Raw genomic sequence first — 26,524 nt, 5'->3', positions numbered from 1 at the left:
ATGGTTTCCAAGACACTAGTCCTCCTCGGTGCCCTCGTGGCAGCCGTGTCTGCGGTACCACGATGCAAGCCGGCCACTACTGGTTCTGCCGGTGCACCGGTACCAACCCTCCCCGCCACAGGAGGAGGTAAGAGCCCCCCACCAACATACCACCACCCCTAGCACAGATCTTTTTGTCTAATCGGTATCCTTAGCAACCGAACTACCTCCCCCGGCCGCAAGCCTCTCCCTCAAGCGCATAGCCGCCGGCCACGGCATTCAGAACTACACATGCGCTTCCAGCGACCAGGCCAAGGCAGCGGCCACGGGCGCTCTCGCCGTCCTCTACGACATCACATCCCTCTACCCAGGGACGCCCAACACGGGCCTGTCCGCCGAGGCCTTCAACGCCCTCCCGACCACCATCCTCTGGACCCAACCCCTACCGCTCAACCTCCAGGACCCCAGCGCCGCCTCCGCCGGCACCCCATCCGACCCCAACAACGCCCTCGCCGAGTCCTCCTACGGCGCCGTGATCGGCGACCCTTTCCCAAACCCGGCCGCCGACCTCGTCCTGGGCGGCCTGGCCCCGATCGCCTACCTCGGCCACCACTACTTCGACGCCGCCGGCGCGCCCACCTTCGACCTCCGCGCCGCGGGCGACGGCCTGTTCGGTCGCGTGGCCAAGGCCGACGGCGTCGCCGCCCCGCCCGCCTCGGACGGCGGCGTCCTCGGCACGGGGGCCGTCGACTGGCTCCGTCTGGTCGACGACGGCACGGGGGCCGGCGAGGGCGTCACGGCCGTCTACCGCGTCATCACCGCCGGCGGACAGGCCGAGCCCTGCTCGCAGAGCGGCGCCGGGAGCGGGAGCGTGCCGTACACGGCCATGTACTGGTTTTATGGGTAGGAGAGAGCCTGGGTGCGCATGCGCGCGTGGTGGGGGTGGGGGGGAGGAAAGGGTTTCTATTTCGGGATGCGGAAAACGGGCAATGGAGGCAAGCCATTGCGATGGACATATATGAATAAATTCTTTACGGTTGGGCCGGGGAGGGCGCCCAAAGGTGTGAGGGGTTTAATCGCGCCCTGGAAAGCATCCCATCTATGGCGAGCTTGGGTGCATATTTTACGCTGTACTTTATCTCTAATATCGGAACTGAAAAATCCAAGCTTCTACTTCTTAAGGAACAACTCATGCTCGTCAACGGCGAGGGGGTAATGGTATCTGCGTTTCAAGGGGGATCCAGAATCATCATATTATGGACGAGATGAAGACCGATTCAAAGACAAGTGCCGCCCACAAGCAACTGGAAACACGCTCCTGATGGCATCGAAGAGTGGCCATGGACCAGCGAATAATAACAAACTGTGTCTTGTATCATGTTGACGCATTCATCATATAAAGCTCATTTTCGGCTTGTCCGCTCCCCTACTGAACGGAGACATACCCAAAAAGAACAACAACCAAAAACACATCCCAAGTCCCCCTTCTAGCATCGTCATCCGCTAAAACTGGGATTTTTTACTGATACGAGCATTCTGCCAGCAAGGGTTGCAAGCAGAGCAGCCTCCCCTTGTAAAAGAAAATAAACCCTGGAGTAAACTGACGAGAGGGAGAGCCGGGAAAGCATTCCTTCGTCTCCATCTGTTCTTTTTCCCACAGTTGCCGGCTTCTAACAAAGTCACTGTCGAACCGGCCGTCCAAGACCTCGCCCATTCCCACCACCTAGCTTCCGTCCTTTTCCTTAACTGCCGCCGGCCCCCGCTGCTCAACGCAATGCCAACGGACAACAATGCACGAACCCTTTACCGGCCGCCCAGCTCGGCCTCCAGATCTTGATGCTGGCCAATATACTCCTGGGGCCTGGGATCCTCGGCGGTCCACTGGTTGTGGCCCGCGGCGCCCTGGGGGATGGGCACCTGGCTGGCGCCCGGCTGCTGGCCGGTGCTGCCCGCGGGGCCGGAGCCGGGGACGGTGCGGACGAGCTGGCGGAACCGGAAGACCTCCTCGAGGATCATCTTGCGCATGTCGGCGACCTCCTCGACGACCTCGAAGTCGAAGTTGAAGGTGGCCGGGCAGTCTGGCTCGTCACTAGCGTCGTGCCAGATGTGCAGGTAGGGGTGCTCGAGGGCCTCGTCGACGGTGATGCGGCTGGACGGGTCGAAGGCCAGCATGCGGTCCAGTAGGTCGAGGGCGTCTGGGTTGGCGTTGGGGAACAGAGAGGGGAAAGGCTTCTTGGCCATGAATGGCAGGTTACGCACGTACTCCTGCGCTCTCGGGGACCCTATGCGAGACAGCGTCTCTTCGTTCGGCGTGCCGAGAATATGGAGGATCTGGTTCAGCTGGTCGACGTAGTCGCGGCCCTTAAAGAACGGTCGACCGCCGAGGAGTTCCGCGAGGATGCAGCCGACTGACCAGACATCAACTGCAGGACTGCGTTAGCTAAGGGAGTGGAGCCGGGCGGGCGAGGGTTGGAGATTAAGGGGGAGGGGCGGGGGATCGCAAACATACTGGCTTTGGTGTAGTTCTGGAAGCTCAGCATGATCTCGGGCGCACGATACCATCTCGTGGCGACGTATTCTGTCATGTATCCAGCATTCTCCTCGGGATCAACAGAGAAACCTCGGGCCAGGCCGAAGTCGCAGATCTTGAGCTCGCAGTCGGCGTTGACCAACAAGTTACCGGGCTTCAGATCTCTGTGCAGCACGTTGGCGGAATGGATGTACTTCAGACCGCACAGTATCTGATAGATAAAGGACTGGAAGTGGGCATCGGTGAGAGGTTGACCAGAGCGGATAATGGCCGCTAAATCGCACTCCATCAACTCTGCAAAAGGTGGTCCGCGTCAGCCCCCGGCGCTATTAAGTGATGCAGGGGGATTCCGACCACATACCCTCGTACAGATAAGTCTCGTTGAAATTGTCGGGTCGAGGAATGTCCATGTCATAGAGACAGGTGATCTATCATGCCGGCGCCGGGGCACTTGAGTCAGTCTTTATTCGCCATGGGCGCACACTGTCGCACTCGTTCGCGCACCGGGGCTTACGTTTCGGTGTCCCCTGAAGTGTTGCAGGAGCTTGATCTCGCGCAAGGCGCGCTTGGCCAGGATCTTCTTGCTGAATACATTGGTGACCTTCTTGATGGCGACGCCCTCGTTGGTCTGGTTGTTCACTGCGGCGCTGTTTTCGCACGAGGGCGATGTTAGCATAGGTTGGAGCTCGATAAGGGCGGGGGGGAACGGATGAATCAATAATGGGAAGTTGGGAAGTTGTCGCACCAGACAATACCATAGGCGCCCTGTCCGAGCTCCTTCGTGACCATGTATCGCTCGTCAACGATGAAGTCCTGATTGAACACCTTGAACACCTTGCGGCCCTGAAGGTCAGCCATGGCAGGCTATCTATCCGTTGCGGTACGAAACCTCGGGCTTCCGTGATTGTGGCCCTAGTCAATGAGGGGCAGAGGGAGGGGCCGGGTCACCAGGGTGGCAGCGAGATCAAGGCGGCGCAGAGTCGCAACAAGCAATGGGCCGCAGATATAAGAAGAGATGAGATCGAGCAATGAAAATGCAAATGCAGGAGTCCAGAGAAATCCTTGATATTTAAAGCTCTGTTGGAAGAGGTGGGCTGACGAGAGCCTTCCCGATCCATTGCTCTGCTCTCTGCCCGACCCAAAACAGGAGCAACAGGGGAGGCCCCGCATTCTTGATGATCTGGCCAACAGGAACGGCCAGCCAACTGGCCTCAGAATCCCGCAGAGGTACTGTACCTCTACACCAAACTTGTACCGGACGCTACCTTCTCATTATGATGTGTACCTTAATTTTGGCGGCACTGATTGGTTATGGTCCAATCTTAGGTTGCTTCCGCCCCTCCACCCTCCATCAGTAGCCGCGCGCGACAACTATGACACTTATAACTTCCATTCTCAACGGGCAGAGATCGACAAGACAAGGTAGGTAACTTAGGCGTGGATATGGATGGCTACCTAGGTAGAGTAGGTAGGTACTTCTCTGCCTGGGATTTGAACTGGAATCCACTGCCAAGATCCAAAAATCTAGCTTCCAAATCCAAGGTCACAGCCCACCAGCTCATAGCCACCATCCCCAGCCTCGCGGCCCACGAATAGCACCACGGGCCGACAATGGGCCCTAAAAATAAAGCACGAAATGAGGAAGGGCGACTAAGTGCCGAGGAGATTCCTCATGGGATGTCCAGGAATCAATGAGCACCTTATTTATGGAATTTCGAACCGACAAATCCCAAGTCAAAGGGGCGTTACTGATCGATTAGGGGCGTTGGCTGCTAGAAGCATACCTAAACTGGTTAGTTTTGGCACGGTATGCCCAAATGCAGGTATCTGTACAGTAATGCAGCCACGCCCATACAGGTAACCCGTAGTGGGGTTTGAGTTGGCCCATACTCCATGCACCTACATAGGTACACACCCTGCTCCAAGATTCTCCCTCACCATTTACTCCTCTTTGTACAGCATGGAGAGACCTTCCGATTCTAATCCGAAAACGCTGTCTGGCGAGAAAAGCATGGCTGTTGCTACTACGCCACTACAAGATGGCAGCGAAGAAGCATCAGAGACTGCCACTACCCCTGCAGCCTCGGCTGATATCTTGATGGACAGCCTTGTCAGAGCGATTGTTTGCTATGAGAAAGAGTATAGAAATAGATCACTTTCATACCAAACACCCTCTTAGTTCACTGTCTTGCTCGGAGTCTAACATTGAGTGTGTCCTACCTTAGGCTTCTTCTGCTGTCTATAATCATTTCGCTCTTTGCCTGGTCCTGGTGCGATTGGGCAGGCTGCTCCAAATGCATTGATCTGGCCTACATTATCCTGACAGGTTTGACTATCCTTTTGATTGGGGTGATGCAGTATGCTAGGAAACTGTCTTGAGACTGTGGAAACTTTGAAGCTATAACATGAGGCTGGAGAATGGCCAGTGCTTTGACTAGGATCATCTTGGATCCACGTGAAGTTATATAGTATGTTTAGGAGGCAGTGAACACGTCGGTGGCTATAGAAGGCACACTACTCTGCAGTTATGCAATATGGGAGCCCTCAACTGGAAAGTCCAAGCTGTTCGGTGCTCATTCGGCCTGCACGTCTGGAAAGACGTCGTTCAAGAAGTTCTTAGAGAACCGCGTTGCCTGCTCATACGCCTTCTCAAACCCGTCACGCCCCCCATAGTAGGGGTCATTGACGACTTCCGCCTTGCCCGACCCGGAGTACTCGCCGAACAGCATCACCTTGGCCTTGCCGTTCGGTTTCTTCCTCGCTTCTCGCTGCAGATCGCTCAGGTTCGACCTGTCCATGGCGAAGACGTAGTCGAACTCGTCGAAGTCGGACGATCGCAGCTTTTGCGAAAATTAGTTTCCGCCAATCGAGAGCCTGGCCTCTGGGGGAACTGTGCCAAACATACTTTGCGCGCAGCGTGTACATAGTCCGTGATTCCGTGCCGTTCGAGTGTCGACATGGTCCGGTCATCGGGCTCCTCACCAGTATGATACGCGGCTAGGGGGGTTGGTGAGCCCACTGAGCTGGGAGAGTCTTCTAAGAGAGCGCCACGGATATCCTACCTGTTCCGCAGGAGTCGACCCTGCTAACAAGACCATTGTATGGAGCCTTTGAAGTCATGGACTGGAAGACACCCTCGGCCATGGTTGACCGGCAAATATTGCCCAGACAGACGAACAGTACCGACACCTGGTCTGGCATCTTGTCTGCTGGTGGAAGCTGCTTTCCTGCCCACGCCCAACCCCAAATGCAGATACGAGAAGAAGGAGTAGCCGGGAGGTACCTGCGACCACAGTTAAGGTGATGATCGCTTAAAAATAAACAATAATTGACTTGCGATTCTACCTAGAATCTACGCAGTGTATGTCCCAGTTTGATGTGAGAATGGACCCCTGAAGAGCTCTTCTTTGCAGCAAAAGAACCTCGCGCTTGCAGCGCTGGTGGGGTGTAAATTGATAACGGGAGCGATAAGTGGCTCACGTGGCTCCCCTATGGTCCAACCACCGAGGTAGGTACCTAGGCGCATCTTTTTGAGCTTGCTCCTGCCCACCCCCCCCCTTTATTTCACCAGCATCTACAACGACACCCTTATAGATGCACGTTCATCATCCCACGATTCCAGGCAGATATCCCCATGCATCTTCTACGATATGGAATGTCACCTCACACCCTTGATAGGCATATCTCAGGGCTGACATTGAGCCAAGTTTCCCATGTTTCAACAACCGGTTCTTTCATATAACTGAGGATGTAGAGAGAAATCATCGATTGGTAATTAGAGATGAGCCTTGACTCACGCTGCAATGTCATTATATCAAACAACTCCCCGCCGTCTATTTAGCTGCCACATGGACACACAAGATGCCAGACGAAGACAAAACCCCTATCTATCAAGTGGAAATGACTCTGCAGATAAGCAAGGTTCACATCTCTTGTGCAATCGCAGAGAGAGAGAGAAAAAGAGGAGATAGGACAAAAGATTTCGCTCTCCCCCCCCCCTTCAAGCCTCAATCTCATCCTCCCTCCACTCCGCCACCTTGGGAGCAGCGGACTTGCTCCCGCCGCCGACCACCCTCCCGCCATTCTTCCTCTTGACGCGGCACGTGATACCGACCTGGTCGTCCCAGATGAACCGCCAGAGCGCGTAGGTCCAGCTACGGTGCTGCGGCAGGTCGCGGTAGAACTCGCCGGCGATGCGGTGCAGCGCGGGCAGGCGCGTCCACGGCACGGCGGGGAAGTCGTGGTGCTCGTTGTGCAGGCCCACGTTGTAGGTCAGCAGGTTGAGCGGGCCGTAGTAGCTGAACGTCTCGGGGACGGGCACGCCCTTGGCCGGGTCGCGCGCCTCGGCGGGGACCGTCTCGTACACGTAGTGCTCGGCGATGAAGTGCCCGGCCAGCGGGTGCAGCGAGCCGGCCAGGAAGGAGGACAGGAGGAGGTAGAGGAGCGAGTTGGCGCCCCCCAGGTGGAAGACGACGAGGTAGTCGAAGCCCAGCTGCACAGCCAGGTTGAGGTAGTGCACCCCGGTGAAGGGCACGCGGTAGACGGCCATGGGCCGGACGGCGTAGAAGAAGATCTGGAAGGTGCAGAAGAAGGCTTTGCCGAGGATGGAGTCGAGGAAGAGGGCCTCAAAGGCCGTCGGGAGGTCCGTGTCGAGCCCGTCGACCCCAAGGGATTTGTGGTGTGTGAGGTGGTACGGCTAAAGCACATGTCAACATCTGTTTTTCCCAAACCATATTCTCGTCTCAAATGTTCCCCCCGGGGGGGAGGGGTCATCCTTACCCTGAACGAGGCACTATAGGGCACGCCAATTGGCAGGTTCGCAAAAATGGCAAGCAGCCGGTTCGCGAGGGGCGAGCGGAAGGCTAGGTTGTGCGAGATCTCGTGGATCGCGAGGAAGAGGTTCTGGTTGCAGGTTGCGCCAAAGACGTAGGCGACGGCCCAGAACTTCCACGACCAGAAGGAGGTGTCGCGTAGCAGGTATGCAAGGAGGACTTGTAACGAAACAACGCCGAGGACGACATATTTGGTCAAGGGCTCGGGGCCGCAAAGCTTGGTGACCTGGACGAAATTGTAAAGTCAGTTGGGAACCCGGATTTGTCTTTGTTTTTGGTTCTGGAATGGCGAGCAAACCAACCTCCGGGTGAGCCTTGATTATGGCAAGGCGCCTTGTCCTGTGTGGCTCCTCGGTGTATGTCCAGAAGAAGTCGCGATACTTGGTCTCGATCTCTTGCTGCTCTGTCTTGGAGGTACTGGTGCCGTTCTCCTCGGGAACCGCGTTGCTTCCCTTCTTCCGCTGAGAGGAGGAATTCGTGATTGTGGTTGTAGACGGTGCCATCGTGCAAAGATTTTGACAGACCGGCCCGCAAGATTGAGGAATTCGGCCCTCGAAGTTGAAGTTGGGCGGTCCAGCCAATTTCACTGATGATCCCAGATTCCGCAGCAGATGGCGTGGCATAGGAGTGGCGGTGGGGCATATAAAGTGGTTCGAGAAACCGCGCTCGGATGCCGGAAACTCCGCCCATGTCCGTCCTGGAAAGCATGCTCATGTTCCAGCAACTGAACCTTGGGGCCGCCAAATTTTATTTTAGAGAGGTAGAATTCAAAAACGCATTTAGCTTTCTTTTCCTAGGGCAAAGCTTATTTGACTATATATCTAGTGGTTGACTGCCGCAGGTGAGGTGCCCAAACACTCAGTATCTCATCGTGATCGCGGGTGGCTTGTTGTTAAGGACTTCGTCAATCTCGCTCAGTATTTCCGGCGTCAACTTCTTGTATGCCGCAACTGCCTGCACGTTCTCGTACACCTGGGCGGGGCTACTCGCGCCGGTGATGGCCGAGCTGACATTCGGGTTGCTCAGGACCCAGGCAATAGCCAGCACGCTCATCTTGATGCCGAGCTTCTGGGCAATGGGCTCGAGCTTGTTGACCTGGTCGATGGTAGTCTGCCACGAGTCCTTGCCGGTCCGCTGCCAATGGCCCTTGATGAACTCAACCTGGGTCTGCGCAAACCGCGAGTCATCGGGGACTCCGTCCTTGTACTTCCCCGACAGGATGCCCTGCCCCATGGGTGAGAAGACGGTCAAGCCCAGCCCCGTCTCGCGGTAAAGGTGCGCATACTCGCTCTCCACCTTCGTCCGCTCGAGCATGTTGTACTTGGGCTGCTCCATCAGAGGTCCAATCAGTCCCAGCTTGTCGGCGTACCGCCACGCCTGGGCAATCTCGTCGGCATTCCACTCCGACGTGCCCCAGTACAGCGCCTTGCCCGTGCTGATGAGGTGATTGAATGCTCGGACCGTCTCCTCCATTGGCGTACGCCGGTCTGGCCGATGGGCGTAGACAAGGTCCACGTACGGAAGCTGGAGTCGCTCCAACGACTGGTCCATCCCCTCGAGCACATGTTTCCGTGATAGCCCAACGTTGTTGGCCTTGTTCTTGCCGAAGGCAGCGCCCCAGTACAGCTATCACCGGCTTGTCAGAGTTCGTCCTTGCAGGGCGCGGGAGCGGAATGGAGGTTAAGCCACCTTAGTAGAGATCACGAGGTCATTGCGGTTCCAGCCGAACTTCTTGACGGCCTCGCCCATGACCTTCTCTGATTCGCCCTGAGTATATTCTTCGGCGCAGTCAAAAAAGTTGACTCCCGCGTCATATGCGGCCTTCATGCAAGCAAAAGTGCCCTCTGTTGGCAGAATGACGATTAGTTCGCAACTTCGATGTCGTATGTGCTGTTGGGGGCTCACCTCTATCTACATGCCCGCCGTAGGTAAGCCAGCCGCCCAGGGAAATGGCCGAGACCTGGAGGCCAGACCGGCCAAGGAACCGGTATTCCATCTCGGGGAGACCCTCTGGCTTCTCCGACATTGCGAAGACAGATATGGATGGTTCTATTCGTATAGGTACCTCCCAGCGTGGTGCGACGGTTTGACGACGCAGATGTGTGTAAATGCGAGCGAGCTATTTCCGCACAATATAGAGAACAGGTGGGGGAAATGAGGGTTTCCTGTTTGTTGAGAAGCTAAACCTTTATATGTTTGGAGGATTCTGTGGGGTCGTGTCCTTTCTGCCCGGACACCAACCCACTCCACCGGCGTTGCATTGAAGGCATGGGGGCGGGGTCATTGCGATATGCTTGGACGTTGTAGATCTCCGAACTCGGAATTCGGAGATCGGGAGCATCACACTCTCCAGTTTAGAACTTTAGATGGTTAAAGTCCAGCACCCCTAATCACTTGAATGAGCGTCAATTATCTCGACACCGAGATCAGAAAGGGCCCAATCTTACCTGGTAGGCCGTCAACCAACTCTAGTGCGGCAAGGAGCGTGCAAAAGGAGAATTACAGGCTAGAGCACACCAACAAGCAGAGCCCCATACCTTGGTGTACGCGGTATCGTGGCAAGACGGCGAGTACAAACAAGTTCCGCTCTAAGTATCATTCTCTTTCGTCCTGTTGGTCCGCCCGACCACCCCTTACTTGAAGGGTCTGTCGCTCTCAGATGGAGCGGCCATGGTTAGGCTTCCCTAAAGGGGTTTCCATTTTCTTGTTGCCGTCCGGAATACTGTGAACCCTGCCTGGTTCTTTATCTCAGCTGCTTCTGGGGATGAGTGGGAGGGGCGCTGTCCCAGGCCTGCTTTTTGGCCCAGTTGATCCGGCCAAAGGATCTTGACGATGATGACTAGGTAGGTACCTACCTAGGAGGCAAGCTGCAGGACGAGGAGCAAGATGTCTCCATCCCTCGGCCAGCCACTTAGAGAAGGACACCCCCTTTATGATGTGTGTCTTTTGCTCCAGACCCAGCCATGCTGGGGTGAGCCTGGGAAATTTCGTGTCTTTGTCGTTCACTCCTTCCCAAAGCGCATATTCGACAACCCAGGTCCCATTACACAATAACTAGGTTCGTGAAGGCAGTTGAGATTCTGGCCAACTCGCGTGTAAAGGGGCACTAGGGGTGGGATTCCAGCTATAAAACCTCCACTGGTAACCTGGAAACCATCCATCCTATTTGCAACTTCCTTTTTTCGGACCACACCAACAGAGGTACTTATCTTCCGTACCTGGCTTCGTGGGGTCCGTTCCGTCCGCCTCAGATATCGAGTATCTCCGGAGCAAAAGGTATTGAGGTACTTGTTTACTTCTCCCCTCATGCGCGTCTTGATTTCCATGGTCTGACACTCACTCACCTTGTACAGTACACACTCCAAGGTCAACTTGAACGCGTTGGTATCCGGGCAATTCTTGCATCGCGAATTCCTCGAAAGGTTAGTTTTGATGCCGCCCTTCTCCCTCTTCCCCCATGACGGCAAGGCTCCCGTCCCCGGGCTGTTCTCATCTAACCCGAGCCCTTTCCGCCATCTACGCGTATCGTTCAGATACCTAGGTAGGTATCTGCCTACGGTATTGCGTCGACGGAAATTACCCATTGTTTACCTTCCTGGCCCCTTCTCTCCTACGTCGTCACCTCTCCCTCCCTACTACCCTTGACTTCCCAACGCGCTGTCAACCTGCACACCCGCACCACCACCTACTCCTCCCCGACACTACCTAGGTGCATAGGTGGCCTGTCTCCCTTCACCTCTCCATCTCCCCATAAAGTGAGGCCATCCCACATGACCCGTCCTCCTTCTGCGTTTGACATTATCACTGCCCTTTCGATCCTATCCCGTAACCAGAACAACCGCGTGTTCGGCTGTTGGCCCTGGCTTCCTCGGTGTGATACCGCAAACAGCAGGCATGGCAGGGCATCCGGTTGACCCAGTGTTGTTGATACCATCAGCATCCGAATCACATTCCCCCTCCACCCGTTGCATTTATCTTTCTGCCTTCACTTCTTGTCCCAGACCCTCTGTCAACTCACCTCAACGTCTCCGTCTCGGATTTCTAATTGCTGACACCATGCTTTAGTCTCCGAAATCACTTTCCGCATCAATCGTGTTCATCATGTCCTGCACCGCCGTGCAAGCCGCGGCAAACCCCGGCTGGGGGAGTCCTGCTCCGACTCAGAGTATGACTGCCGACTCGCCGTGGGGTAATGATGAGGCTGGTGCTAAGACCATGGCGGTCGACTCCGCCTGGGGTGATGATGGTGGTGTCAAGATTGCGTCTGCCGATTCGACCGGGGGCGAGAACGGTGGCATTCAGGCCGCCAACGGTGATAACGAGGGGAATGACGGCCTATCTGCCCCAGCCGGCGAACTCGATGGTGGTGCTGGCGACGGTGGTTGCTTCAACTGCGGCAAGCCTGGGTAAGTCTCTCCTCGATGGCAAAGCTTGCATGGTTCTCGCACCACTCACATTTGCAATAGCCACAACAAGGCTGATTGCCCGAACCCGCGCGTCTTTTCTGGAACTTGCCATCGATGCAGTGAGGAAGGACATATGAGCAAGGATTGCCCGCTGCCGGTCGTCTGCAAGAATTGTGGCAAAGATGGTGAGACCTTTCCAATCCAGTTTATGCCTTGGTTCGCAGCTGACAACATCTCTCCCAAGGCCATACCGCTTCCGCGTGTGAGAACGCCCGCAAGGTTGATCGCAGCGAATACCCCGACATGACCTTGGAGGCTGCCTGGGAGCTTCTCATGGCGGCCGTCGAGGAACAAGACATCGAGGACATCAAAGCGGCTGTCCAAATCTATGTGAAGGCCGCCCCGGAAACCACGTTCGCCGAACTGGAGGAGGCATTCCGCTCTCAGGAAGTCGGTCTCTGGTTGATTGCCGTTGAAAAGCCTCACCTGGCGGCGACTTTCACCCACATGGACCTCCAGGGCAACTTGGGTAAGAAGTACAACGTTACTTACCGCTTCGGCCCGAACCCACCCCGTCCTCGTGAGCGCGAGGTTTGGCCCCAGAGCGCCGAAGAGAACATGGAACGGCTCAAGGATGCCGGAGAAGTTGTTGAACTTGGCATTCCCAAGTGCCGCAACTGTGATGAGCTCGGCCATATCTCCAAGAGTTGCCCACAGGAGAAGCAAGAGCCCCAGGGTGTCGTCGCTATCAAGTGCTTCAACTGCGAAGGCGAGGGTCACCGTATCCGCGACTGTAAGCGCTGCCCCAAACTCTGGATTTGGTAACCTGACTAACATTCTGAAGGCCCGGTTCCGCGTGTCAACAAGTTCGGTTGCCGGAACTGCGGGTAAGAACCGACCCCTTCTGTCTGTTCTGTCGTTTCGTAACCGCTAACATCTTCCATAGCAAAGATGACCACAAGGCTAGCGACTGTAAAGAGATTCCGCCCCTTGCATTGTGGAACTTGACTGACCATGGATTCCCACAGGCCCCGAGCCTCGTTCAGCGGAAGGTGTTGAGTGTCGGAAGTGCAACGAGAGTAAGTGTCGACCTCGGAGACGTTGATCCATATATGACTGACACCATATTTAGTTGGCCACTTCTCCAAGGATTGTCCCAAGGCTGGGCCACGTGGTTGCCGCAACTGTGGCGAGGAAGGCCATTTTTCGAAGGATTGCACCGAGCCACGGAACATGGCCAACGTCCAGTGCCGTAACTGCGACGAGTTCGGGCATACGAACAAGGAATGCCCCAAGCCTCGTGACAGTGAGTCCCCCAGGTGGCCCCATGGTGTAATGAGCCTCTACTGACAGCCTAAACAAGTCACTCGCGTGAAGTGCTCTAACTGCCAGGAGGTGGGCCATTTCAAGTCCAAGTGCCCCAACCCCATCAAGGAGGAAGATGACAATGACAATGGAGGATTTGGCAACACGAATGGCGGTACTCTCGAGGCTGACACTAATGGCCTCGGCGGTGGCGACTTCGGCCCAGATGCTCCTGCTGGTGGTGGTGAAGAGGCTTGGGGCACCACTCCAAGTGCCGGCATCACTTCCGCCTGGTAAGATGGCTTCAATATCAGGGCACACGATCCAGCATAACACTCCGTTCTTTGCCGTCATGTCTTCGTACAATTGCTGGGAAAGTTGAGGGGTTGTTCATTTTCCGGATCATCTAGAAATATGCTGGCCGATGATCTCCTGGATCCATATGTTTCCTGCTCGTTTGTCCACGGACACCCAGGTTAGACAGACATGCTTCCTTGTTATGGAGATAGCCTCATATAGGTACTCAAATTGAAAATCGATCAAAATCGGCTATCTTGCCTTCATCACTGTCTACCCCTGAGATCCCCTTTCTTTGCGTCTGGTGCGTTTCGTGACTGCGAACGTCACCATTCGTTACTACGCCAGGTAGTCACCTAAGATGCTCTCGCCTACGAGGTATCTCAAGATCCGGACCTAATCGAGTGAACCGCTGGCAGTGTCTATATGTCTATCTAAATACCAACAATTCTAGCGCGCTTCGAAAAGACTTGGCAGTGTCAGTGTCCCACCGCCTCTAACCCAGAGGGAAATGGCCCAGAGCTCCGTCTTCACCGCCGTCAAACAGATTATTGGTGCCGTCCAAAGCCGCGAAATGCGCCGCGAGCTCCATGCCCCTCCTCCGCTCGAACTCGATCCTCCTCCAGTCCCACTCGCCGTCGCCGTCGACCCTCACGTCGCCCAAGTCGTCGGCCGTACCCACGCCAGCGTCGCCGCCCCTCCAACCTGCGCCAGGCCGCTCGGGGAGCAGGCCGTTCTCGTGCAGCAGGATGGCGGGGTGGACGGTGAGGCGGCCCAGCTTGAAGACGTACTTGCTCACCGCCGTGGCGATGACGTACTTTGAGAAGTCCTCCCCCTCCTGTTCCTCCGGCGCGCCCGAAGAACCAAAACCGGAACCGCCAGCCTTGGCCGGCCTGACGCGCCCGCCCGACCTCCCGTCCCAGGACGTGGGCCTCGCCTTCCCCCTGACGACGAAGTGGGTGACGATGTACAGCCACTTGCGGTCCCAGGCGAGGACGCGGCTCCACATGTCGTAGGGCTGGGCGGCGGCGATCTCGCGGCGGAAGGAGCAGAAGACGGCGCCGAGGCCGATGCCGAAGCCGCCCCTGACGGGCTCGCCGGTCGGGGAGGCCGGGTCGGGGACGAGGCGGGTGCGGGCGTTGGCGGAGAGGCGGGGCATGCCGGGGCCCAGGAGGTGGGTCACTAGGTGGGAGCGGCTGACGTCTAGGTCGGTGAAGTAGGTCGAGTTGGACTTGTGGAAGTTGTAGTCCGTCTCCAGAGGGGAGGTGCGGCTTGTCGTGATGGAGTAGTGGAAGAGGGCGCGGGGGGGCAGGGGGCCGCGTGGGCGGATGAAGTGGTAGAGGAAGGCGTGGAAGATGCGCGTCTGGGAGATGGAAACGGGGGGGGGTTTAGCTGGCCGGCCTTGGGAGATATGTCATAGAGGGAGAGGGGATGTGGCTCACCGTCCATGCCAGGGGCATGCTTTTCCAGTTGGTCAGGATGAAGAGGGCCAGGAGGATGCGGCTCGTCCGCCCGGGGCCAGTCAGGAAGGCGCGCGTCCGTGTGCGCCAGTCGACGCGGAGCGCCCGGTGGCCTAGATAGGCTGTCGCCGCGGCGATGGACGGAACAAAGACGGGAAAAAACAACGAGAGCGTCGAGACGGAAGCCATGGTGGGCGGCAGGGTGTCTTTTCGCCTGGGTGTAGATTTGGTTTGGGCTTGCGGCGCAAGAGGGTTCTCTCACCTAAAAGACCAGGAAGAACGGTAGAAATGAATGACTTGGTCAGGGAGGAAGGGAAGCTGTGTCAGGGAACGATGGAGACTGACTCCTGCGCCCACAATGGTCCTCCCATTAAAAACTTCGCGTATGGGCAGGAGTTGACACGCGAGGGAGTGAACGAGCCGAGGCTCCTCTGATGATGCCCCACCCACCCAGATTGGCGGGTCCCATTGAAAGGGCATGGCGTTTTACCTGGTATAATCCGTCCCTCGTGTTTCTGCATGAACTGCAATAATAATGAGCCTCGGTTGCATATCGAGACGTTAGTCTTTTCTCTCCATTTCTATCTCTTGTTTCATTGCGCTTGATTATTCTACGAAGCTAGGCAGTCAATCTCAAGGGGGTCAAATTCCAGATTTACAGATACATCTCAAGACGTCAATCCTCCTCATGGCAGTTAAAGGTGACAGTACAGAGGTACGGTAGTCGGCATCTCTCATATCCTCACAGATGAAACCATGAAACAAGGTAAAATAAGGAACAGGCCTTGCCCTTAGATTCCTTACCAGGCGCCGCTGGCGTATCCAGCTCCCCCGGCCTCGGAGTCACTCCAATATCCCGAGTATCGGCCCCTCCCAGTCCTCGGATCCCTCGCCTCCCTCCTCACCCACGGCTCCCGCGTCGACACATGGCGCACCCCGTCCAACCAGACACCACCACCACCACCCCCGCCACCACCCCTCTCCCCGATCCCGGGGTCGCAGTCCGGGCAATACCCCTCCAGCCCAACAAGCTGCCTCCTCTGGCACCCACGGCAGTACCCCACCCTCCTCCTCCCAGGCGTCCGGGCCCCCGCCGACAACCCCCGACCCCAATCCCAGCCCCGGTCCCGGTCCTGGTCCCAGCCGGGCATGTTGGCCGCCACGTCCTCCCGCGCAGCAGCCGCCGTGGCGGCCAGGCCCTCCCACCGCGACCCGAGCTGCAGGGCGCCGCCGCCGAGGTTGAGGACCAGCTGCAGCGGCCGCTCGGGGCGGGCGGCCAGCATGGCGGGGACGAGGTGCCGCGCTATGTAGTCGTAGATGCGCTCGGCGTCTGGGTGGGGGGCGTCCGCTGCTGTTGTTATCGTTGTTGCGAGCCTGATGTCTGGGTCTGTTGCGATCCTGATGTCTGGGTGCGCATGTGGCTGGCGGCGGGGGTGGCGGCGGGGAGGAGGGTGCGGGACTGGGCGACGGGGGATGGAGAGGTCGTCGGCTTCGTCGTAGTAGTAGCGTGATGGCATCGCTTGGGACGGGAGCTCGGTGGTGGAGTTTGTGGGATGGGGGTGAAGAAAGGGATTTGTTTGGGAGGTTTGTGGGTTTGGTGAAGGTGCTCTTTGTGACTCCAGGGGCCCGTTTGGGAAGATGAAATCTTGGAGTGGTCTGTCTTGAAGGACAAGCAACCTGGAGAGATTAGGCCAACTGATGGGTCTAATGAGCTTGAGCTTGGTGGGAATTCAAACGTGGAAGAAAGAGGTTTCGCGGCGTATATCAGGCTCTGCAGTATCGAGTTGACCGGACCGGCCGAGGCTCTACAGAAGTTTAGGCCTTTGCCCCGTCACCTACCGACCCTCCACCACCTCGCGCATCCTGATACAAACCGGGCAACTCGTCCCACAGAAGAACCGCAGCCTCGGAGCCTCACTAGATGTACGTGGAACCTATCACGGATACACCCTTGGGTTATACCACAGCAGAGGGCTGGATCAAGCCTGCCTAGTTGGGCGATGCTGACGGAGACCAAACCATTTTTATCATGTCAAATGTGACTTTCTTAGTGGCCAGTCCCGATCGACAGATGGAGTGGGTGCAGTAGTCCAAGCCAATGTATTCACTTGAGGCCGCAGCCCTGCGCCCCCATCAGGTGGACTCCACCATTTGGGAGTTCGAATGGGTGACAGCACAAATCAATTAGTTGGAGGCTATGTAGCTACTGTTCGGCCAACGAATCTGGAGCCTCGTTTTTAAAAAATAAAAATAATAAAAATAAAACCAAGGCAGCCTAGACCCTCAATTTATTCCCGAAACAGAAGGGCTTTCGCTCCAAGCGTAGAGAGCTACCAGGACCTCGTTGCATCTGTCACGGACCCGATGGGCCATTGGCCGATTTGGAACCCAGGGCGAAATACGGCGCCAGCTCTCCCCAACACGACCCTTGCCTCCCATCTTGATGATCATTCGCAAAGTTGGCGCTCGGTAATGGCCCAGGACGTTTAGGGCGCATGATATGCCTGTGAGCAGGCTGTTCTTGATGTAGCTGAGCCGCCGGAGAATGATTCGCTGGTTGGAGGACTATGTCATTCACGATGACATTCTGCGACCTTGGCGAATCTGAGGGGTTCGCCGAAGGACACAGGCTGCCAGCAGAGCCGCTTTGGTGTGAAACGGGCTCTCGAAAACTGGCATACCATCCTCGGGCCCGACTTGAGCCTGTCTAGCAACGAGGCGTTGCTTGAGATACATATTCACATCGCTTAGCGATGGGGCGACACGCCCGGAGGATGTTGGAGTCCATGGTCCGTTTAATCCATCGCCTCTTAACATCCTTGTACGCGGTTGTATGTCAGGCAAGATGGCCCTGCAAGGTAATCAACAGGAAGTCACGGGTGGTTCGCCAGGGAATCGTAGGTGTATCCTTATTCAGTCAGAGACTGATTCTTATCAGAGGGAAGAGATCTCCTCTCTCCAGCTATCAGTTCCAGTACTAAAATACAAGTGAAACTCATGATGTAACTCCTGAATGAAAGATGGCCCAAGTCCGATACACTAGGGAAGGGTTGGCGATGCCTTCACAAGTAATGAATGTAACAGCCTCCTTCAAAAGTTGTCAGGAAGTGGCCAACATCCCCCTCTGCCGTGGAGTTTAGCCCGGTGCTGATACCTTGCTTGGCGCGGAGAATCTCCAGGGTTGTCGTCGGTAGTAAATATTAGATCGCACTTATCGCAAGTAACCGGAATCTGCATTGTATATTAGTCTAGAACAAAAACATTATTTTGAAGAACGAGTTACTTACCTTATTTAGCTCCTTAGCTAGCCCTTCAAACTTCCAAGTTGTTGGTTTATTGGTATTCAAGAGGTACTGGCAGATAGGCGATTGGACCTGGAGCATCTGACGGAGATGCATAAAAGACGCAGGGACTGGCTCGTCCAGTTCGTTATCAATCCTCTTATTAGAAAGAAGGTAGACCCAGTAAAAGCAAACAAAGACCCATATCGAAGGGTCAAAATCCCAGTCGACGTTAGGCCAGGGTAGTACAATTTTAAGATTGCAGTCTATACCCTTTTGTCTGAATACTGTTATAATCTCCTCTTCTTCCTCTGCAGAAACCCCATCATCATTCGCTACCAGAGGTTCTGCATCTGTGTCCCAAACGTTTGACAGCCCATTGCGCACAAGGAATTTGCTCAGGTCGTTACGCAGCATCCTGAAGCCCTGGACAGCTAATACTGGCATTTTCGAAGTATGATCCAGGTATATTTGAGATTTGGAAGTTTAAAAATATGGTGTGGTTCAAGGACGATAATAGGTAGGTAGAGGTTTCTTGCTTGAGAAGAGTTGAAACATACATAGGCAAAGCAGCAGTGAGGGGCTACCACAATATCATGTGACATTGTCATGGGCACGGAGGATACTGGCAGGTCCCGTCAGGACTGGTGACACACCTGTACGGACCTAGATTCTTCCGGGGGAATGAACAGCCCGGCTACCTACCCGACATGTCTTCCTACATATAGACAGACAGCTCCTTTCTCCCTGGAAGGAAGAGGCAGGCTAGCGTTAGGCCTGTCTTCGATCTGGACGACAAGAGAGATTAACACCGCAGCCCCTCACTGCACCCTACCTGTGACCGACCGGTGAACTATCGCCTATCACTCTTCCCTCTTCGTTCCTCACTCTGGACTTGTACCCCTGACAGACATATGGCTGGACTCCGTTTCTTTCTGTATTTGGAAGCAGCTCGGGGTCAGCTACAACAATAACAAAAACAACCTTCTTCTCTTGAATTTGGGCGGTACAATGCGATATAAGATTGCTATAGACGTATTAGAATTGAGCTTCTTCAGAGCCAATCGCAGAAGTGTCGATTTGTAACTTGGCTGCGATCTATGGCTGCCACGTATCCCAACCGTAGGTCGTGCTGTTGGATTTCTCAGGATCTTGGAGGACTAGCTTTGATCGAGGGATCAGGAAGAAGAGGAGGGCTCGACTTAGTCGGAGGTGCTTGATTTCGTTGCAAAGGTTCTGAATTGTCGTTACGAAAGAGGCTTCTAGAGCCTGTAATTGCTTAACCGTAGCCATTATAGGCTGGTCGCGAGGGTTAGGAAGGAGGGGGAAAATTCGGGATGGCGATTAGTATGGCTTGCCAAGGCCGTTTCGGGAGTTCCGGTCAGTAGCCCAGTGTCGTATGCCCAGGCAGGCTCACAGCACAGTAGTAAGGTCGCCGGCTCCTTGTACCTCTTCTACTTGCTCGGCATGGCTGGCCTGTTGTATGCTGACTAAAGGAATCTGTGGATTTAGGAAGGAAGAAGCTAGGTTACCTACCTAAGCCAAGGGGACTGTTGAATAATGTCACGGGCTGTCACAGGAGCAAGTCCTAGGGCCTTACAGGCTAGTAGAAGAATCTGAAGATAATACGGTCTATTCAACAGTAAAAAAAAGAAAGGAAGGAAGGTAGGCGGCGAGCTAGGAATTGTGACTAATTTAACGATAGCATAGCAGTCGTCACTGTGTCACTTATATCTCAGGCTATTATTTTCCCTGCAGTGTACATGTGGCAATTCCTGTAGCTGTTAGCCTTCGAAATAGTAGTGAATGGGAGGGAAGTGAATTCCTTTTCAAACTTCTCAACTATATAAGACTGACCTCCAACCGCTTCCTACTCTGCCATTTCTCCGCCAGATCTGGTTGCTCAGCCATACCAAGTCTTCTAGTAAACCCTCAACCCTTTCTATGCCTTCTCCCAGTCATATCTAATCTTTTGGCTATACTAGGTCTTCTTAAATCCAGTCACCTAAGGCCTTCTTTTGATATCGATGCAGGATTTTTCAGTAAGCTCCTAACCTCCTCTCTGCTTGCTCCTGGTCAACTCTAATCTCTTGGTTATACCAGGTCTTCTAGTAAATCCTATTCAAGCATCTACAAGATTACAGCCAAAACCAAAGCCAAGCAAACACCCTCAAGATGGCTGTAAAGTAAGTTAAGCCTATTATTGGAACCTAGTTCCTCTCTACACTCTCATACTAACTAATTATGTCCAAAGCCGTCACTTCTGGAACCTCGACGAAGTTTCTTCGAATAAGATTGCCACTATATTCCATAAGGGCGAGAACTACAACAAAGAGGGTGTCATCTGGCATGCCTGGGAAGAGATTCCTCGCGTATACCTTCCCACTCAATCTGTCGTGCTCCTTGGCGACCGGTACTCGGTCGTACGCGAGCCGTACCGGCGCCCAGTTGGGGCGCAAGGCCAGGACGACGATGAGCATCTGCCCCAAGTTCGCCCTGATGTTGTCACAGTCCGGCACCATAACATCCAGCCACAGCAAGGCATAGCCCCGTTGGCCACAGAGCGAGACGTGCTCTGGATCGAGTGCAAGGCTCCGATTCACAATTCCCCGTTCGAATGGAAGAACCTGATGTTCGAGGCAACACACCGACTAGCTATATCGTACTCGCCGCGCAAGGTTTATTTCATCCTGGCCATCGGCCTAAAATGGATGCCGTTTGTGTGGGATCCAACAATGCCGGGACAGAACCCGATATAATTCCGGGATCACTTCAAAGCCGAACGCTGGCAGCTAGACCCTCGCGTTAAAATGATACCCCAGGCAGCTCTAACAGGTCAGACGCATATTAACCTAAGTCAAACGGGGCGGTTGGTTGTGGACAAGCAGTGGGCGTATTCGCTAGACTACTGGACGCTCAATGGGGCCGGGATCCCGGAGAACTTGGCTGACTTCCAACTCCTCGAGAGGATCTTTGCTCTCATCCAAGCCTCGAATTTTCTGGGAGTTAACCCCGCCTTTGGGGGTTAGTCGTTTTTTCCTTTCTTAGAGGCGTTATGGGAGGGAGGGAGGGAGGGAGGGAAGGAGGCGGGGGGGGTTGGGGTTGGGGTTGGTCTCTTGCCAACTCTACGTAGAATGCATCAATGGCATAGAACAAGCAACAGATGAGTCAAATCATGGACCTGTTGGTTCTGAACTAGTCTAAAAGAAATCAGTTGATGCTATGTGACATGCTGCAATTGCCTGATGTTAAATTAGCTGAACCGAACAAGGCTTTAGGATTACCCTGGCATACGGAACCTGGAACCTAGACAGAACTGGTCACCTAACCTCCAAACCGACAGTTAGACCCCTAGGCGCACGCAGGAGAAATCAGAAAGTCGGAAGCCAAGACAACTACACAGACATTTCAGGAGAGTCCAGATTATTGCCATTATTGAAAGAAAGAGAAGCCGGAGCTTAAAACCTGGCGTGGTAAACTCTTCTACAGGGTATGGTTTCACAACTTGTGCACAAACGACTTGGAAGTAATGCCCCTGAACTTCTTCCCCCAAAACCAAAAGATGATCCCACAGGAGGAGAATAGCGTGATCAGAGCCATGTTCATCAGGATCGGCGGCCTGAAGCCGCTCTCCTCCGCCCAGGGAGTGAGGAACTTGCTGCAAGGTCGATCATGTTAGAGCAAAGTCGAAACAGATTTAAGGGGAAGAAATATCTCGGCGACTGACCTGACTCCATATCCCCACAGGTTCTTGTTGATGGTGATGGTGACGAACATGGACCCCGTCACGGGCTTGTAGCTATCGATGGCGTACGTGCTCGCAATGGACGGCAGGGCCGACACCTGCATGCCCAGGCAGCCGTAGCCGATGATGACGATGGCCTGCCACGGCCAGTGGTAGTCGTACCCGACGGCGGTGACGACGCTCCCGAGGACCATGACCAGGACGTACGGCACCATGGCGACGAGCCTCATCTCGGGCTCGCGGACGCCGCCGTTGCGCGCCGTCAGGTGCGCGGCCACCCAGTCGGACAGGGGCCCGCAGGTGACGAGGCCGACGATGCCGCCGACCAGGACGGCCAGGTTGAACAGGCCGATGGTCTGGGGGCTGAAGCTGTAGGGAGGGGCCCCGAAGGCCTGCGACTGCGACAGGTTGACGACCAGGAAGCCCGAGGCGGACCAAGAGACGACGAAGGCGGCGAACTCGACGATCGGGAAGGCGTGCAGGTATAGGGGCAGCCAGAGCTCGCGGAGGAGGTTGCCCTCGAACCGCTGGAAGGGCAGGAACTGCTTCTTGGACGGCGAGCCACACCCCAAGAAGGGGTCGTGGTGCGTCATCTGCGGTGCGAGGTCGGCGTCGTCGGCGTTGCTGTTGCCGTTTATATTGGTGTTGTTATTGTTGCTGAGGGTGGTGGTGTTGGTGGTGGTGGCTGGAGGCAAGCCTTCGGTGTGGGTTGCGCCGTTGCTGCGCTCGATCTTATTGTCGAGGTCGTTGTCGATGATTCCGGCCCCGGCAGCGGCGTTGCCGTTTGGTGGAGCGTCCTTCTCCCCCGACGGCTCGACCGCTCGCCGATACCGTGTTTCGGGGAAGAGGAAGATGTTGACGACGAGGGTGAACAGCAGGAGGCCCGTGTTGAACCACCAGAAGCCCCGCCAGCTCAGATGCTCAGACATGGCGCCGGAGATGATGGGCCCGACCATGAGCGAGATGAAGTACATGGAGAAGTATAGGGTCTGGTACTTGCCCCGGTCGTGGAGGAAGATGACGTCGGCTATGACCTGCGGCATCAGAGTCTCGCACGGCCCTGCTGCCAGGCCGTTCAGGATGCAGGCGCCCATGAAGGAGTTGTAGCTCGTGGCGTAGGTCCTCCAGAAGGAAGAGCCAATGCAGATGAGAGTCGAGAAGATGGCGACCGGACGGCGGCCGAAACAGACCATGACGGGGACCCAGATGAAGTTGCTGAAGCCCAGGCAGAGAATGGCCACGCCGGTGAACTGGACGACGTCGGCCAGGCTCCTGTTCCACTCCTGGACGTAGGCCTCGAACATCGGGGCCAAGGCCAGAGGGCCCAGGTTCAGGCTGAAGGAGAGGGCCGTGGCGCAGAAGATGGTCAGGTTCTTCCAGAGGGGAGACCAGTTCAGAGGGTCCCTGGGGTCGTCGGATGGCTGGGGGATGAGCACGTTTCGGCTGCGCCCTCCGGCCTTGACAAAGTGGTGACTGCCGACATCTTTCATGATCTCCGTCCCCGGATAGATCTTGGTGTGCAGCACATCCTCGAGCTCGTGTATTGTCCCTTCGTCCAGGTTTTCGTCCATCGTGGATGATCTTTCTCAGTCAGTCGGCCCGGAAGGGTGGTGAGGCTGTCGAACCAATGCTTGTCCTGTACGTAAGACTCCTTGAGTAGGGCAAACACGGTGTTGTTGGGATGCAGATGAACCTTGGGGATAGAGGACAGATGGAGGACGAATGGATGACGAATGGAAGGTCTCCCAGCATCTGGATCCGACTGGCATATAATAACGATACTTGCCATATTGCCAGAGAAAGCCTGAGCTTCAAGGCCTTGGGGCTCCATCCCTGGTTGCTCGGGATCGGTGGACGGCAATTGTTTCCCTCCTATGCACAGCACTGCTAAGAGGTTTTGTTGCCACGATGTGACGCAGCAGGTAAATCACCGATCAAGGTAAATGCCCGTTGGTCGTAGCAGGGGGTTGCGCATCTTGAAGAGCCTTGATAGGGCAATTCCCTTCCCGACTCGACCTTCCCCGCGGCGACCAGGACCAGGTTAGATAACTAGCGTTGCAGCGCTGCGGGCGGCATCTGTTCAATGATGTCAATTCGCCGTCGCACCATCCCTTCCGCGCAGGACCACTTCCTGCAAGGACGCCGATATCAGTTGCTGCTGATTGGTTTGACTGATGATGACACCAAGGAGGTTAACCTGGTAGCCGGATACCATGCGACATACACCAGTACGCATAGAGTGCATTCCCCATGCGGAGGTCGGTACTTGACTCTCCCTGGCCTTCCATGCTAACCCAACCCAGGCCGAGGTTAAGGCCAGCGAGAGTTGTCGTGGGAGCTGCATCTCCGTATGAGTGGCTAGAATGCTTGCTGTCCGAGGAGGCCCTCATGCTAGGACATGGGGGGTTATCTAGATAACCAAACCCCGCCCCCCGGAAAAGCCAATGGTGAGACGGCAATACTCAACGGCAATACCGAACGGCAAGGTGACACTTGAAAAGAACGAGCAAATTGGGTATTCTATGTCGAGTCTGGTCTAAGGGTATCTGTCCGAATTCCGCGCAAAAGAGAGCCAGCCAGCCAGGCCACCCAGCTAGCTAATAAGCCCCTTGCCTTCACCCGTACCACACCGCCTTCTTCCCGTCCTCGATGTTGTACAGTATCGTGCAGTGCTCCGTCTGGCACACATTCCGCCTGCCCAGGTTCTTGAATTTGGGCCCCTGCGGGCCCGTAATGTAGTGGTACTGCCCGAACAGCCTCCACTGCCGCATGTCGCTGAGCGCGTAGAGCTCGTCGCCCCACGGGCCCCCGAAGTGGAACCACGACGTCGGCGCGTCCGGGTTCGACGCCGCCGGGACGAGACTCGTCTGGTTCGCGTCGATGCCGCCGCCCTCCATGTAGGCCCTCCCGTCGGCCTCGCGGTCGGCCTCGTAGTCGTAAAAGTAGGCGTACGTGTTCTTGGCCGGGTCCCAGAGCGGTCCGCGGTCCGTCACGTCCTTCAGCATCCCGAACGGGAGGACGTACGGGTGGTTCCCCGGCACCGCGTACATGGCGTGGCTGCCGATGGCTGAGTAGATGACCGGCCTGTCGACCGTCTCTTCCTCACCGTCGTCGGAGCCCCCATGCGTCGTCTTCGTCCTCGTCACCCGGTACTTCTCCAGCGCGTTCCAGGCGTACGCCTGCCCGCCCGCGTGCTCGCTCATGAACAACGCCCGCGGGATGCCGTTCTCGAACCGCACCATGCAGTGCTCCCAGTCCCCGACATGGTTGCCGAACCGGACGCTGAGCACCGTCTGCCCGAGGTTGTAGCTGTAGAAGAAGAACCTAATATATGTTGTTAGCTAATTCCAGCACGATCTAATTTAAAATGAGCAAAGCGTAGCGTACCAGAAGGCGTCGAGGATCCCCGAGCCCTTGTCGACGAGGACAAGCACGGCCGGGGCGTCCGAGTACCCGCTAGAATCCGGCTTGTACATGGGCGACGGCGACGCGAGGGGCTGCTGATTTCGGGGGCCGATGCGCGGCCCTCGATCGCCACGCCGGCTTCCGGATCCCTTTCGAGGCTCTGTGATATGGTGGAGTGGATGGTCTTTGTCGACATCCCACCACGTTGTGCCGTGTCTTGGTGGGCCGGATCCCCTGTACTGGTCTCCACTACGGGGGCGATCCGGCCCGCCGTCATCTCCACCACCTTCTCCATCGCCGACAAACGGTCTTGGCATTCCAGCCTCGCTGTGGAGCCACTCTGGCCGATCCTCGACATCTTCCTCGCTCGTAAGATATATCGGTAAAGGGTGTGCGTCGAGATCTTGCAACTCGTCGAGGCTCACGGGTTTGGAGAGGTTCAGCGGCATGCCGTTGGCATACGGCACCATGTGTTCGACATGATCCGCGATATCCGAGGGGAAGAAGTACTCCTCCGAGTGCAGATGGATCAGCGGCGCATATTTGAGAACGTAGTCGGGGACTTCTTTGAGATCGTTCGCGTCCCGGTGGTCCGGGTCTCCTTCCTTGCGCCGCCTCGCGGACCCCCAAATTGCAGCATTCGGCCTGGCAAGAGTCTCGGTCTCGCCACCTTGGCTCCAATGTGAACGCCTTCGCAAATCAAGTCGCCCCAACTCGCCCGTCTCGTTCTTGCGGCTATGCGAGGGGTGCGTGGCCGGGTCCGACCGGAGATGATGGATGCCGCATAGAGTGAGCCACCGACAGGTCTGGCGATCGATCCAGTACGGAGACGAGCTGACCCAGCGCTTGTCGCGGAGGCGGTCCTCCGAGCTCGGCGGAGTCGGGTCGAGGAATCGTGGTAATTTCGAGAGAACTAAGACGACGGTGGTGGAGAGGAAGAGAACGACGATGATCAGCTTTTGGAGGTGGTGCATTGGGCCGGAGTTTCGGAAGCGATGAGCCCGCTCCGTTCGCTATTCTGAAAGAGAGAATGGGTATCCGAGGTAGCCGAAGAAGAGGTAGTAGGTAAGTCGGGCTTGACTCAAGAGCGGCAAAGGCATTGGCGAGCTTGAACGACCGTGACTCCGGATCGCGAGGGTTTATGTTGGTGTAACGGTGGTGTAGTTGTCAACGACGGACGCGGACGGAGAAAAGCCTGCCATGTCACAGAGGGTATGTGTTGGTCGCGGTGTCGCAACTTTTAATGGAAAAGATCAGCCAAGGATCACAGGACGAGCCACTGAG

The 26,524-nt window shown here is 55.9% G+C and overlaps 12 protein-coding genes across 12 annotated transcripts; 4 read left to right on the top strand and 8 right to left on the bottom strand.

Moving 5' to 3' along the window:
- On the top strand, positions 1-886 carry QBC33DRAFT_511618 (uncharacterized protein; the record flags this gene model as incomplete). Its single annotated transcript, XM_060425851.1, has 2 exons — positions 1-127; positions 195-886. The coding sequence occupies 2 exons, from the start codon at positions 1-3 to the stop codon at positions 884-886; spliced, it is 819 nt and encodes a 272-aa protein (XP_060287017.1).
- Positions 887-1,782: 896 nt separating this feature from the next.
- Positions 1,783-3,367, bottom strand: QBC33DRAFT_575803 (kinase-like domain-containing protein; the record flags this gene model as incomplete). Its single annotated transcript, XM_060430858.1, has 5 exons — positions 1,783-2,402; positions 2,489-2,803; positions 2,871-2,937; positions 3,024-3,156; positions 3,255-3,367. 5 exons carry the CDS (start codon positions 3,365-3,367, stop codon positions 1,783-1,785), a joined length of 1,248 nt encoding a protein of 415 aa, XP_060287016.1.
- Positions 3,368-4,442: 1,075 nt separating this feature from the next.
- QBC33DRAFT_525795 (uncharacterized protein) lies at positions 4,443-5,253 on the top strand. The gene is made up of 2 exons (XM_060426852.1): positions 4,443-4,648; positions 4,735-5,253. The coding sequence occupies exons 1-2, from the start codon at positions 4,470-4,472 to the stop codon at positions 4,886-4,888; spliced, it is 333 nt and encodes a 110-aa protein (XP_060287015.1). The 5' UTR covers positions 4,443-4,469; the 3' UTR covers positions 4,889-5,253.
- On the bottom strand, positions 4,783-5,909 carry QBC33DRAFT_525792 (putative low molecular weight phosphotyrosine protein phosphatase). The gene is made up of 3 exons (XM_060426851.1): positions 5,572-5,909; positions 5,415-5,506; positions 4,783-5,349 (listed from the first exon to the last, which is right to left on the bottom strand). The coding sequence occupies exons 1-3, from the start codon at positions 5,708-5,710 to the stop codon at positions 5,083-5,085; spliced, it is 498 nt and encodes a 165-aa protein (XP_060287014.1). The 5' UTR covers positions 5,711-5,909; the 3' UTR covers positions 4,783-5,082.
- A 600-nt stretch (positions 5,910-6,509) lies between these two features.
- On the bottom strand, positions 6,510-9,367 carry QBC33DRAFT_575802 (dihydroceramide delta(4)-desaturase; the record flags this gene model as incomplete). The annotated part of the gene is made up of 7 exons (XM_060430857.1): positions 6,510-7,205; positions 7,289-7,567; positions 7,644-7,802; positions 8,003-8,065; positions 8,242-8,967; positions 9,031-9,185; positions 9,247-9,367. The coding sequence occupies 7 exons, from the start codon at positions 9,365-9,367 to the stop codon at positions 6,510-6,512; spliced, it is 2,199 nt and encodes a 732-aa protein (XP_060287013.1).
- A 1,817-nt stretch (positions 9,368-11,184) lies between these two features.
- On the top strand, positions 11,185-13,595 carry QBC33DRAFT_217083 (uncharacterized protein). The gene is made up of 8 exons (XM_060422741.1): positions 11,185-11,747; positions 11,808-11,932; positions 11,992-12,540; positions 12,592-12,634; positions 12,694-12,719; positions 12,776-12,826; positions 12,880-13,053; positions 13,111-13,595. Exons 1-8 carry the CDS (start codon positions 11,443-11,445, stop codon positions 13,347-13,349), a joined length of 1,512 nt encoding a protein of 503 aa, XP_060287012.1. The 5' UTR covers positions 11,185-11,442; the 3' UTR covers positions 13,350-13,595.
- Positions 13,434-15,243, bottom strand: QBC33DRAFT_525780 (uncharacterized protein). The gene is made up of 2 exons (XM_060426850.1): positions 14,792-15,243; positions 13,434-14,712 (listed from the first exon to the last, which is right to left on the bottom strand). The coding sequence occupies exons 1-2, from the start codon at positions 14,996-14,998 to the stop codon at positions 13,846-13,848; spliced, it is 1,074 nt and encodes a 357-aa protein (XP_060287011.1). The 5' UTR covers positions 14,999-15,243; the 3' UTR covers positions 13,434-13,845.
- Positions 15,244-15,609: 366 nt separating this feature from the next.
- QBC33DRAFT_555303 (uncharacterized protein) lies at positions 15,610-16,326 on the bottom strand (the record flags this gene model as incomplete). Its single annotated transcript, XM_060429622.1, has 1 exon — positions 15,610-16,326. The coding sequence occupies one exon, from the start codon at positions 16,324-16,326 to the stop codon at positions 15,610-15,612; it is 717 nt and encodes a 238-aa protein (XP_060287010.1).
- A 1,387-nt stretch (positions 16,327-17,713) lies between these two features.
- QBC33DRAFT_525777 (uncharacterized protein) lies at positions 17,714-18,626 on the bottom strand. Its single transcript, XM_060426849.1, has 2 exons — positions 18,097-18,626; positions 17,714-18,040 (listed from the first exon to the last, which is right to left on the bottom strand). The coding sequence occupies exons 1-2, from the start codon at positions 18,535-18,537 to the stop codon at positions 17,900-17,902; spliced, it is 582 nt and encodes a 193-aa protein (XP_060287009.1). The 5' UTR covers positions 18,538-18,626; the 3' UTR covers positions 17,714-17,899.
- Positions 18,627-20,200: 1,574 nt separating this feature from the next.
- QBC33DRAFT_597252 (uncharacterized protein) lies at positions 20,201-20,849 on the top strand (the record flags this gene model as incomplete). The annotated part of the gene is made up of 2 exons (XM_060431918.1): positions 20,201-20,276; positions 20,345-20,849. The coding sequence occupies exons 1-2, from the start codon at positions 20,266-20,268 to the stop codon at positions 20,847-20,849; spliced, it is 516 nt and encodes a 171-aa protein (XP_060287008.1). The 5' UTR covers positions 20,201-20,265.
- A 405-nt stretch (positions 20,850-21,254) lies between these two features.
- On the bottom strand, positions 21,255-23,665 carry QBC33DRAFT_216834 (MFS transporter). Its single transcript, XM_060422739.1, has 2 exons — positions 21,818-23,665; positions 21,255-21,748 (listed from the first exon to the last, which is right to left on the bottom strand). The coding sequence occupies exons 1-2, from the start codon at positions 23,404-23,406 to the stop codon at positions 21,589-21,591; spliced, it is 1,749 nt and encodes a 582-aa protein (XP_060287007.1). The 5' UTR covers positions 23,407-23,665; the 3' UTR covers positions 21,255-21,588.
- Positions 23,666-24,314: 649 nt separating this feature from the next.
- QBC33DRAFT_216774 (uncharacterized protein) lies at positions 24,315-26,502 on the bottom strand. Its single transcript, XM_060422738.1, has 2 exons — positions 25,223-26,502; positions 24,315-25,159 (listed from the first exon to the last, which is right to left on the bottom strand). Exons 1-2 carry the CDS (start codon positions 26,212-26,214, stop codon positions 24,451-24,453), a joined length of 1,701 nt encoding a protein of 566 aa, XP_060287006.1. The 5' UTR covers positions 26,215-26,502; the 3' UTR covers positions 24,315-24,450.
- Between the last annotated feature and the right edge of the window lie 22 nt (positions 26,503-26,524).

The sequence above is a fragment of the Phialemonium atrogriseum genome (assembly GCF_030411735.1).
Source record: "Phialemonium atrogriseum strain 8032-3 unplaced genomic scaffold QBC33scaffold_3, whole genome shotgun sequence".
In the NCBI taxonomy this organism is placed as follows: domain Eukaryota; kingdom Fungi; phylum Ascomycota; class Sordariomycetes; order Cephalothecales; family Cephalothecaceae; genus Phialemonium; species Phialemonium atrogriseum.
Note: the sequence above shows the minus strand (reverse complement) of the source record. Positions and strands in the feature narration are given on the sequence as shown.

Excerpts from the sequence above, each read along its gene's own strand:
- QBC33DRAFT_216774 (XM_060422738.1), bottom strand. The coding sequence starts at position 26,214 with ATGCACCACCTCCAAAAGCTGATCATCGTCGTTCTCTTCCTCTCCACC. Across the intron at positions 25,160-25,222 it reads GGGATCCTCGACGCCTTCTG|GTTCTTCTTCTACAGCTACA; the intron begins GTACGCTACGCT and ends AACATATATTAG.
- QBC33DRAFT_525795 (XM_060426852.1), top strand. The coding sequence starts at position 4,470 with ATGGAGAGACCTTCCGATTCTAATCCGAAAACGCTGTCTGGCGAGAAA. Across the intron at positions 4,649-4,734 it reads ATTGTTTGCTATGAGAAAGA|GCTTCTTCTGCTGTCTATAA; the intron begins GTATAGAAATAG and ends GTCCTACCTTAG.
- QBC33DRAFT_525792 (XM_060426851.1), bottom strand. The coding sequence starts at position 5,710 with ATGCCAGACCAGGTGTCGGTACTGTTCGTCTGTCTGGGCAATATTTGC. Across the intron at positions 5,507-5,571 it reads GGTCGACTCCTGCGGAACAG|CCGCGTATCATACTGGTGAG; the intron begins GTAGGATATCCG and ends CAACCCCCCTAG. Across the intron at positions 5,350-5,414 it reads ATGTACACGCTGCGCGCAAA|CTGCGATCGTCCGACTTCGA; the intron begins GTATGTTTGGCA and ends TTTTCGCAAAAG.
- QBC33DRAFT_216834 (XM_060422739.1), bottom strand. The coding sequence starts at position 23,406 with ATGGACGAAAACCTGGACGAAGGGACAATACACGAGCTCGAGGATGTG. Across the intron at positions 21,749-21,817 it reads CTGTGGGGATATGGAGTCAG|CAAGTTCCTCACTCCCTGGG; the intron begins GTCAGTCGCCGA and ends TCGACCTTGCAG.
- QBC33DRAFT_525777 (XM_060426849.1), bottom strand. The coding sequence starts at position 18,537 with ATGCCAGTATTAGCTGTCCAGGGCTTCAGGATGCTGCGTAACGACCTG. Across the intron at positions 18,041-18,096 it reads TAGCTAAGGAGCTAAATAAG|ATTCCGGTTACTTGCGATAA; the intron begins GTAAGTAACTCG and ends TATACAATGCAG.
- QBC33DRAFT_525780 (XM_060426850.1), bottom strand. The coding sequence starts at position 14,998 with ATGGCTTCCGTCTCGACGCTCTCGTTGTTTTTTCCCGTCTTTGTTCCG. Across the intron at positions 14,713-14,791 it reads GCATGCCCCTGGCATGGACG|ACGCGCATCTTCCACGCCTT; the intron begins GTGAGCCACATC and ends TCCATCTCCCAG.
- QBC33DRAFT_217083 (XM_060422741.1), top strand. The coding sequence starts at position 11,443 with ATGTCCTGCACCGCCGTGCAAGCCGCGGCAAACCCCGGCTGGGGGAGT. Across the intron at positions 12,541-12,591 it reads GGGTCACCGTATCCGCGACT|GCCCGGTTCCGCGTGTCAAC; the intron begins GTAAGCGCTGCC and ends AACATTCTGAAG. Across the intron at positions 12,720-12,775 it reads TGACCACAAGGCTAGCGACT|GCCCCGAGCCTCGTTCAGCG; the intron begins GTAAAGAGATTC and ends GGATTCCCACAG.